Source organism: Crocuta crocuta, unplaced genomic scaffold (genome assembly GCF_008692635.1).
Source record: "Crocuta crocuta isolate KB4526 unplaced genomic scaffold, BGI_CrCroc_1.0 scaffold91-1, whole genome shotgun sequence".
NCBI lineage: Eukaryota > Metazoa > Chordata > Mammalia > Carnivora > Hyaenidae > Crocuta > Crocuta crocuta.
Genome location: NW_027551575.1, coordinates 2821238 through 2832852, shown reverse-complemented (window position 1 = coordinate 2832852; position 11615 = coordinate 2821238). Strand labels below are relative to the sequence as shown.

The 11615-nt window shown below is 39.1% G+C and overlaps 1 protein-coding gene across 3 annotated transcripts in view; it reads right to left on the bottom strand.

Moving 5' to 3' along the window:
* Positions 1 to 4378: 4378 nt before the first annotated feature.
* LOC144221090 (3',5'-cyclic-AMP phosphodiesterase 4D) overlaps positions 4379 to 11615 on the bottom strand; it is a 354077-nt gene continuing 346840 nt past the window's right edge. For all 3 annotated transcript variants that reach the window (XM_077751451.1, XM_077751450.1, XM_077751452.1), the window contains 3 exons: positions 11003 to 11125; positions 10001 to 10183; positions 4379 to 9311 (listed from right to left, as the gene is read on the bottom strand). In XM_077751451.1, the coding sequence (XP_077607577.1) occupies positions 8895 to 9311; positions 10001 to 10183; positions 11003 to 11125 (723 nt within the window). In that variant the 3' untranslated portion in view covers positions 4379 to 8894. The remainder of the gene's footprint in view (positions 9312 to 10000; positions 10184 to 11002; positions 11126 to 11615) is intronic.

The following is an 11615-nucleotide window of genomic DNA, read 5'->3' as shown; positions in this document are numbered from 1 at the left end:
GAAAATAAACTTCTGTTCTTTAAGCCGTTCAGTCTGTTATTTATTTTTTTAGGGCAGCCCAAGCAAACAACCATATCCTAATGAATCATGTAAGAATCGACTTTTTAAGCAATGTACCTGTATTACTTTTACAAAAAGAAAAAGTTAAAAAAATACACAGAGCTCAAATTAGTTGACTACTATGTCCAGCTGAGGCATCTGAAAGTCAGGTGTGTCTCACTCCAGCCAAAAATTTCCTAGTTCCTTCTGGAGTCCGCAGGGCATCAAAAGACCTCGGCCCTTTTCTGTTGACAGCACTGGACCCTGGGCCCTTAAACCAGTATCTTGGACCATCCCTGGGAAGATGCTCTGCATAATTTCCCCTTAGGCCCCACCACCATTCCCTGGCTGTGATCTGCTAAGCAGCTCCAAAGTTTAGGATGATAAAGAACTTTAAGGTCTCTTTACTTATTAGCATACCCTTCGAATGCCACCGCCCACCTCAAGGGCAGGCCTAGTAATGATTCTGGAAGAAAGATTTAGCCCTTATTTATGGAGCCCTGAACTCAGGAGTTCTCGTGAGGGCTGCACTGATCAAAGAAATATTTTTATTTCTCTAATAAAAAATAAAAACGGCCACATAAGTTCATGGTGCTAAGACCTTGAGCAAAGAAGAGGACGGATAAAATTACAAAATGCTCTAGGACAACTTTCCCTTTCTCCCCAAGGCTATCTGGATTGAGGAAAGAGACAACAAAACTGTAAATGAAAGTCAACTAAATTAGTTATGTTACAGGTGTAACCACTACAAAGGCAGCAGCTAAAATGCCTGGGCCTCACCGTGGCCCATGAAGACACCGGCTGTCATCAAGACACTGACACTCAGACATAAATCTGAGTCTACTTTGCAATCAACCAGGACAGTAGAAAATGGATTGTTTCAGAAGGTTCTGTCAAATAATTCTATACCAAGTTGAAAGCCTCCATACCTATCCTCGAAGTTAGATGGGACCCCCAGGAATTCTCCAGTAAACTGCCACCAGTTCTCTTAAATAGCAAAAGGGAATCTAAAATTAATGATCCAAATTCTAGTAAGCACTGGGGCTCCCCTCTCTGGAACTCACTGCTGATGGAATTCTAGTAAACCTGACAGAAGCCAGCAAAGTGTATGTATCCTTACCACAGTCAGCTCTCCTGGATCTCTGCAGTGCCCAGTCCCAGTTGGAAGAGGAAGGTAAAGTTTCCAGTTCTGTCTTCCGTTCCAGGTCTTGACTGATTGGCCATCCATCTTGTCTCTCCCAGGAACAGCAACTGCCTTCTTGTTTTGTGCTCTGAGAACTTAACTAGGCTGGGCTATTCTTAACGTAGGCCATTCCTATAACGTTTTCTTCTCCGTATTTCCGATAATAGTCATGATCGCCTCTAGTCTTTTTTAAAAGTTTAATTCTAATGAGGAGTAAAAGAAGAAGGAAAATGGAGTCTCTAAAGGCCAGTGGAGAGAGTGTCTCCAGGATCAGGAAAAGAAGAGTACTTGTTTGCCGCAATTTGAGTACTCAGTAGTGAGACATTAGAAACACATGCTCTTTTTAGACACAAAAACTACATAGTTTGAGGAAGTAGGGCCCCAAACTGGGGTTCCTAACCTCAGCATCTACTGGTTTGTCACATGCACAAAGAAGAGGTGAAGGGCCAGGGATTGTAAGGAATCACAGTTTGGATAACACAGGTGCTCAGGCTCAACTGGAGACGAGAGAAGCTTTAAATTGGGGAGGGAGGGGCTTGTGCTAAAAAAGACAGAGATGGAAATTCCCAACACCCTGGGAAGACACAGAACACAAATTAATCAATTTAAATGAAATAGTGTTTCTGGCTCCCCTGAGTCTATGAACTAAGATTCAAACCCACTGCACTGACTTTGACCTTGAGTATCTGAAGACAGGAGAGTAGCTGAGGGAAACAACATCCATCCAAATCAGAAAAGCTGTTAAAGCACAGGTGGCATTCTTTAAAAAGAGGCTCAGCCATGAGTAAGCACATTCCCACTGCTGGTGGAGCTCTCTGACACGCAAATAGGCCCTCCCAGCTCCAGCCCCACCTCAGTGTGGTGTTTTGTGGTTTCAGCTTCATAGTTTTGTGTCTGAGGAAATGTCTCCAGGTCAAAGACATAAACTCAGATGGGCTCAGCACACCCAAACAGGTCTAAATCAGCTTGGGGGAAACAAGTGGGGAAATAAGACAGTTGGTGTTTTAGTGCCAAAGTCTCACCTTGGGACCACAGACTCTGAGGGATTGAACTTGAGTTTAGATCAAGAATTCCCCGAGGGCACCCTTTGGTTATAGTCATTGTCATTCCTTGGGGTAGCAGGAGGAAGTTAGTGAGGTGTTAAGCATATAATTCTATTTTGTTATCCTTATTCTATTTGTTAAGTTTTGGGGGTTATCTGGGGATTAAATTTTGCTCATTTTTTTTACTCTCCTATCACAATTTTTTTTTTTTTTTTTTTTGCCATTCAGAAAAAAAATGTGAGGAAGAGGCAAGTAGAGTTTTTGGTTATCAGTAAGATATAAAACTCCAGATTTTATTTTTCTGGGATCTTAGCAAGCTCAAAACCAAAAACCACCAGAATAATTTTATGATATCAGCTTAATAAATTCTCTAAGACCCCAAAATGTCTTAGCACATTGAATTACATCCAGTATCAGTTTGGCGGCTCTATTCAACAAGTATTAAACACTTATTGTGCAACAAGGCGTGGGTATAGGTGTAAGGGATGTATCAGTAATCAGATTTAGCTCTCATGGACCTATGTTCTGGTGGGAGAGTGAACAAATAGATATAGAGGTCAATTTGTAATAAGCATTATACAGGAAATAAAGCAGGGTAAGGGATAAAGAGTGTTAGGGAGGGCTGCCCTCCTTCCATCTCTCCAGTGCTCTCTAGTCACTGGTACCTCAGACTTTTACAAGTACAGTTAACCTGTCTGGAAGTCCTGGTTTTCCTATCAACTCTCCCTTCTTGCCTGGCTACCTGTCGATACGCTTTAGCACTCAGCCCCACATCGCTTCCTTAAGGGAGCCTCTATTGGCCCTCCGGAAGAAATCAAGTTCGGATTCCTGCTTAATCACAGCACCTGGGCTTCTTTGTTGTACGGAGCTCTTTTTTTTTTTTATTTTTTTACAAATAGTTTATTGTCAAATTAGTTTCCACATAACACTCAGTGCTCATCCCAAGTGTCCTTCTCCAAAGAGGACATCCAGATGGCCAACAGACACATGAAACGATGCTCGGCATCCCTCCTCAGCAGGGAAATACAAATCAAAACCACACTGAGATACCACCTCACGCCAGTGAGAGTGGCTAAAATGAGCAAATCAGAGAACTCTAGATGCTGGCGAGGATGTGGAGAAACGGGCACCCTCCTACACTGTTGGTGGGAATGTAAACTGGTGCAGCCCTTCTGGAAAACAGTGTGGAGGTTCCTCAGGAAACTAACAATAGAACTCCCCTAGGACCCAGCAATAGCACTGCTAGGAATTGACCCAAGGGATACAGAAATGCTGAGGCATAGGAGCACATGTACCCCAATGTTCATAGCAGCACTCTCCACAATAGCTAAAACATGGAAAGAGCCTAAGTGTCCATCAACAGATGAATGGATCAAGAAGATGTGGTTTATCTATACCATGGAATACTACATGGCAATGAGAAACAATGAAATCTGGCCATGTGTAGCAACATGGATGGACCTTGAGGGTGTTCTGCTGAGTGAAATAAGTCAGGCAGAGAAGGACAAATATCATATGTTTGCACGTATAGGAGGATTAGGAGGAACTTGACGGAGGAACAAGGGGGAGAAGAAGGGCGGAAATGGTGGGGGAAAGGGAGAGAGGCAAACCATGAGAGACTCTTGAATGCTGACAAAAACTGAGGACTGTTGTACGGAGCTCTTAATGACGATGCGTGCTTGGAAGTGTTCAATGCCTGTGTCCCCTCCAGAGGATGTGCTCACGAAAGCAGAAACTCTGTCTTGTTCTCCGTTGAATCCCTAGAACCTTGTCATTGGCAGAGTACGTATCCAACAAATAATTGTTCGATGTCTGAATAACTTGGTATACCAGAACACTTCGTTAAGCAGAGAAGTCCCGTTCCCAATTCTATGTGGAAAACGCTGCTTCATCTGAGGGGCCATCTAAATAGTTTGGGCACTTCTTTCTATAGAAAAGTCCATCTAGATAATTTTTTTGGTGTCATTTGATTACATGTATCAGTACTAACTTAATGCCACTATTCTCCTTGCATTTCATCTATCCATCTTCATCACTCTTGGAAACCTATGCTGACTGACCTACAGTTTAAAATAAATAATTTTCTTTTTTTTTTAAAAGATCGAGTCATAAATAGGCAGAATCAACCCATGCTTTTATTTTCATTGCATATAAAAATTTCATATGAAGGTATTGATGTACAGTACTATCCCCATGGGCTGTAAAGAGGCTAAGAAACCACTAAAAGAATCATCATTTGTAATGCGCACACACAATTTACCACTCTGAAAACATATCCTAAGAAATAAAATTAAAAACAACTGAAATCAGGAAGGAGGTTTTTCATAATTATAGTGTCCCCTTTGCACTGTTTAAAACAAAAGTAATCAAATTCCTTTGGGCCAGGGCTGCTAAAATCTACAGTTTGTGTCAAAAAAAAAAAAATAATAGGAGGCTCATTTTTTCTAGAAAAAAATCTCTCACTAAGTCACATGCTCTGAGGGCTGGGCAAGAGTGGGAGGCAGTTTCCATACCACCCAGTGGGAATTTTTGAACGCTTTTGGGAGCTGGCCACAACACCAAGGTTAACTTTTAAAATTCTACAGCCACAGAAGTTTTGCAGAAACAAATTATAGAGAATGGCAAATCATTTTTGTGTGAACTGGCATATAAAAACTGTTTTATCTTTGGGTTTACATACATACGGAAATTTGGTTGATCTTAGGTAAAGTCAAATTCCAGGGTTAAAAAAAGATGACCTTTTCATATTATATATATATATTTTTTACATTACATATTCTCTTAATATGACAGGAGCTGATGAATAAATGAGTGTGACCTATGGCTCTAGTTTCAAATCAAGTTCATTTGTCTATAAAAAGACTTTGTTATCATTGGACAAGAATATATTTTCCCAAGTAGTGTTTGAAAGTTAAAAAAAACACACACACACAAAAACCCCTCACAACAACAATCAGATGTAACTAGCTGGAGGAGCTCCTGATCAAGAGATAGGGAAAAGAATCATTATATATCCAGTGCTGCTTCACAGCAAGAAGTACTTAAAAGCTTATAACTCAGAAGGGTCACAGAATCTTCCAGAGGTTGACTGTGGTTTTGTCAAGTCCAGCTGGTGCCAGAAATCCAATTGGTTCAAAGCTTGGATGTAAAATGCCCAGCCCTAGCCCGCCCCCATTACCTTACTTTCAAATGCAGCAAAACAGAAGAAAATATTGGTTAAAGTTAAGGCACAGCCCTGGGACCAAAGACCTGCAGCTATGTTTTTTAAATTTATATATCTTTATGTATTTTATAGTTTTCTTGAATCTTCCATAAACAAGCTCTAAGGTGACAAGACTATATATATTACAGGAGAAAAGAAAATGTACAAGGAGTATGTATACACATCATTCATTCTCTCACCAAGAGTTTCCAAATATATCAACACCATCCCATCATGGGATGATGTTTTAATAAGAACTGATAATTTACAATTAACATTACAGTATGTACATTACAATAAATACATGGTTGTAAACAGACAAACAAGACTGTATTACAGGTAAGGTCATTTGGTGAGAAAAAAAATGCATGGCACAAAAAATAAATAATGCATTCAAAAATTATCATAAAGCTTTCTGTAAAATCCATTTCATTCAAGTTTTTTTCCTTGTCTGCAATTTGTTCTATCTACATTATTTTTTTGTGAATTTTAAGTGATGTAAAAGAAAATTAAAACAGCATTGTATTTAGTAACTTGCAAGCTGAAATGTACTGGTTTTATGCGAACTTGGACTTTTTTTTTTCCCCATACAGTACCCAGATATTGCATTTTCTTATGGCATTTTAGGAAATGTAAAGCCACTTGTAAAAGGATGTTCCCTTCAAAGCGGTGTATAATTCCGAAGCACACTTTGGCGAGAGAGAGGGCAAGAGAAAGAAGGGAGAGGGTAAGCAGACTGTACAGTGCGTTAGTCCGTCTCTTGGATATTATGCCTTTTCTACAATTTGATTGTCCATCGGTGAGTATCTTCACAACATGTGATCATTATAAACCAACAAACTGAAAACGAAACAACTCCGGTTTTCAATGTGGTTACAAATCCTTCCAGGTCCGGATTTGTGACATATTGCTACTTTTTCTATTATTATTAGGATTTTAGGCACTCTGTGGGGGAAATACCAAGCAGTAGTGAGAGGAGGGAATGAGAATATTTTGGATAAAGGAACTCACTCTAGATTGTTTGCCTTTTCTTCTAGACTTCCATCCAGGACAAATAAAATTAAAACGAGTTTTCAAGTGTTCGTATGAAACCACTTAGCTAAACACAGGACTTTATTTGAAAGATTACTGACTTTTTTCAGGGAAGAGGGTGGAAATCTGGTAATTCATTAGTTGATTCCTGTTCTGCTCTAAGAACAGATCAGAGCCACATAATTTTTTTTTCTTTTTTTTTTTTCTTATCAGAAGTTCCCCTGTGGATCTCAGGGGATTAAAATAGGGACTCTGTTCAGCTTGGGTCCTTTCCCTGGCTGATGACTTGGTTATTAGTCTCCAGAAGGCCCTTGAGAAAATCCCGATATAAATGCTTTTCAGGGTTACAGTTTTTCTTGACTGTTTAATTTATTTTTCATTTGGTCAGATACCCTTTTAGTCTCTATTTCAGCTCCTGAAACATCAATGTGAAAAATGACTATTTGGGCTCCCCGTCTTTGTAGACAAGGCAAATACTTTACTAAGAGCTGGAACGGGGAGAACTCCAAACTATTTAAGTGTCCCAGGATGCCAACTGAAGGTAAATACTGGAAAGTAGTCTCGAAAATTCGAATACATTTTTTGGTGCTAATTGCAGCCAAGAATTATCTCTGTAACTCAGGTAGAATCTTCTTACCCAGCCTTGTATTTTAGGATGGCACTATATTACCAAACCCCTGGTGCCAGCAGCACCATCAACTTCTTTCCCTCGGTGCATGTAAAAATATTCTCCTCTACAAGAGATACTTGTGGACCAGTGATAATTGAGAAAGCAATTTCTACATTACGAGGCTGTCCATTAAGGAAGCGTAGTTGCTACACTTAAGATCTTTTCTCAAGAGTGTCCCTCACATAGTTCTTAATCTCATGGTGAAATCATGGAAACAAAAGAGCATTAGTTGTACTGGTGGTCGTTAATATATCTTGCTAATAATTTTAAAAAATTACCTAGCTAGCTGTTAACTTTTCTCTGTAAATCAAGGGTTAAAGGTTGGCATTATATTTGGCCTTGTGGTAGAAATAAATGGTGACTCTAGCCTGATTACTTTTCATCAATCAGAATGGTGGTGATATATTTGATAGACCCCATCTAGTGAACGTGGACAGAGGTTCAAACACACACTAAATAATAAAGCGGCACAAGGGGAAAAAAGTTCTTACTACAACTGACTGTGAAAACAATAAAAATGAGCATAAAATGTGAGGATTATTACAAAGACATGCACTTGTGAAATGAGGGTCTACTGACACAGCAAAAAGTTATCAGAAGACACTAAGTAGGAAAATATCTAAAAAAGACCATTTTAGCTACTGGGTATTTATATATCTCTTACTTGCTTCAGACAACACCAACTGATGACTGTTTATGAGGCTTAAGACACATTAGACAGAATGCACATCAAAGTATCACAGAACAAATATTCACTTTGTACACCGTGAAAAAAAACAGCAGTGAGAGCAACTCTGCTTATCTGAAAAGACGGAAATGGAAAGCTAAGTAGATGAAGACCTACAAAAAGGGTTTCCTGCAACATAAAATCGGTTTCTGTTTTAAAATATGGAAGTCGTTGGTATATAAAACAATGAATCACTACAAATCAGTTAATTGCTATGAACTATAAGGTGCAAGTAAAATTCGTAAATTAGATTTATCCAGTGTAGCACAGATTTGTACTGAAAACTTGCAAGTTACTCCTTAGAAAAAAATAACCAGTGGCAGATGAAATTTTGAACATAGTTTTTTTTAAATATAATACCTCAATACATTTAATAATAAAAGTAAGCTCTACAAAAAATCTGTTTTACATATCATACAAAATGTAGAGGTCAGTGTAGCTCACCGAACCACACTATACAGTCATGTATCAGGAAGACTTGAAATTAGAAAAGTATGCAATTTCTGTGGCTCATCTTCCTCCGGGTAACAGATTCATGCTGTGTCCTGTTCCTGACACATTTGTTGCTTCATCCATGAGTTCACTCTGTCTGTGTAATGCCTTCTTTCTGCTGAAAAGATTGCAAACAAATAAAAAGTAAAGAAACCCCAAATCGTAACAACTTTTGGGCTGCCTGATGAGCCACACTCTCTTGAAAACATTTTGGAGTTGATTTTCTCTGCTTTGTCAGCTCTACCAAGCTGAAATCTTGTTAAAATGCTGTTCGTGAAGATGTCCGTCCCCCTTGCTCCGATGACATGGAGGTGAAAAGACTGGTTACAATATTCCTGAGCGCCAGACTGAGTAGTCAAGGTCAGTTTTGTTCAACAAACATCCTGGCAGATGACAGTGAGGTGTGACCATGGTTGTGGCATGTGACATGCACTTTGGAAACAACTTTTCTACTTAAATTAAAAAAAGAAAAAGAAAAAGAAAAAGGTGTGAAAGTCTTTGCACTGTTACGTGTCAGGAGAATGGTCTTCTATTACACAGGCTTCGGGCTGGCTGTCTTCTTCCTCCCCTACTGTCTCCTCTTCCACCTGTTCATCAAGGGGGATCTCAGTAGACTCTGAGTCTTGAGTACAGAGAGTCTTGGAGTCACTGCAGCTCGTGTCTTCTTCCACTTGACTTCCGCTGTCCTTTTCAGTGTCTGACTCGCCGTCTTCCTCTAAAGTTAGTTCAAACTGGAACTTGTCAGTTTGACCCTGCCGGCCTTCCTCCTGGTCATCGGGCGCCGGGGAGGGGCTCTGAGGAATTGTGCTCTGGTACCATTCACGATTGTCCTCCAAAGTGTCCAAAATATCCTGGGCGTCAGGATGCACGAGGTCTGCCCACGTCTCCCAGAGAGGATGAACAATATAGTCTATGAAGCCCACCTAGTGGAAGAAAATAATTCCAACTTGAGTATAAGACTTGGGACTACAAAACAATGGGAAAGGTTATGTAGATTCTGCAAATATACCTGATTATGTATTTACTTACACTGATTGATATACATAAAATAATTTACATTAAAATATAATAAATATAACATGGCCCACAAATGTAACACTGAACAGAAGACTTCTGACCTGAGTTTGGTATAACAGTCACTGTTTTAGGCAGCAGACCATATAAACGTATTGTTAACAGCTGGTGAAAATTAGCAAGAACTCTTAGTTCAGGTGTATGCTTATCATGTAAAAAATTTCCATTTGTTTAGGACATCAGACCTGGACTTTATTTTAGAATGGCCAATTTATAGGTGAATCTGGATAACTGAAATCAGGCCAGGTACTCTTTGTCTCTTCATATGACTGAATTCACATATGAGTTCAGATAGCTGGAATTCTCTATATATGTATATACTATATGAAAAGAGTCATAATGAATGAATGTGATGTCATGAGAAATGTATATACAACCATATGAATTAAAATCATACGAATGAGTTTTTTGGCTCATAAACACTAATGTGAAACTGAGCCTGTCAAAAGAAAAATAATTTAAAAAACCCAGTGAAATACTGTATGATGTGGATACAAAGTAATCAAATATTCAAGTCTCTGCAAACTTTATGCATCACCTGTGATTTTTCCACAGATGCATTGTGCTTGTCACACATAGGACTTATCTCCATGCCCCGCTCTCTCTCTCGGTCTCCTTGGCGGAAGAACTCCTCCATTATTCGGTCAGTCCACTGGCGGTACAGCTGAAGAGGCTTTGTTGGGTTGCTCAGATCTGCACAGTGCACCATATTCTGAAGGACCTAAAATAGACAAACGCTTTTTCTACTCAGTACCTGCTGCTACTTTTTTCTTTTCTTTCCTTTTTTTTTTTTACTAGAAATTCACATTGGATGAATGTGATACTTAAAAATACATGTAGTGTAAGGTTCCTTCCAAACAGCTCAACTGTGATGTGTCTGTGTATGCTTCTCACTTGTATTAATAGCCCAAATTTCTGCCACTTCTATACCTAAATATCATGAGAAACAGTTTATGTGTGCACGGCTGATTCGATTTGGAGCTGCTTAAGTGGTTGGTTTTCTGAGACATTAGGGTTTTTTTTTTGTTTGTTTGTTTGTTTTTTAATGCATATGCAAGTGAAGAGACCAATAGAATTTTATCTGGCTAATTCTCAAAATTAAGAATTTGGTTATTGGGGTGGCTGGGTGGCTCAGTTGCTTAAGTTTTGAAATACATGATTTTGGGTTCATGAATTCAAGCCCTGTGTGAGGCTCTGTGCTGACAGCTCAGGGCCTGGAGCCTGCTTCAGACTCTGTGTCTCCCTCTCTATCTGCCCCTCCCCGACTCACGCTCTGTCTCTGTCTCTCTCTCAAAAATAAATAAACATTAAAAAAAAAATTTGGTTAAAAGTTCTTCTTATAATTACTAAAATTGTNCTCCCCGACTCACGCTCTGTCTCTGTCTCTCTCTCAAAAATAAATAAACATTAAAAAAAGAATTTGGTTAAAAGTTCTTCTTATAATTACTAAAATTGTAAGTTGGAAGAAAGGAGGCACACCTTATCAAAGTTACACACAGACACTTGTGCACACACAGAACAAATTCAAATAATGCTTTACCTGAATCCTATCAGAGTAATTATCAAGAAGAAGAACTCCAGAACTTGTCACTTTCTTAGTTTCCACCATAGTTTTCAAATCAGCCAGTAGATTCATGTGTTTTGACATGTCTGTTGCAAGTACCTTAAAAAACAAGAGTATTTTAGTAAGGAGCAAAGTCCAGAGGAAAAAAGTCAGAATTCGCACAGGATAATATGAACGTAGAGGATGAAAGAAATGGAAAACTACTGGGGTGTCTGGTGGTAGGGAATGGGAGTCCTACACTACTCATTTGGGTAGCCTCTTCTGCTTTGCTATAGGGTATCTTGAAGGCCAGATAAATACATGCAATACACAGAAGGTTAGCAACCACTTTCATGGTGTAAAAAAGGGAGGATATTCCTGTGGATAAGAAATTAGCACATGTTCTGAAATTCTTTCTACTCCTTTGATTAGAAAGTAAGTGGTACCTGGACTATGATTAAGTTATTCAAGGATCCTCACAGAGTACTTCAGAAACAGACTATTCTGGTTAATTTTCTGCTGATCCAAGACACACGATTCCTACCTTTGTGTATACAAAGTTATAAGTCATTGATAACCAGAGGTTTTCCTGTGTCTCGTTATCACTGTG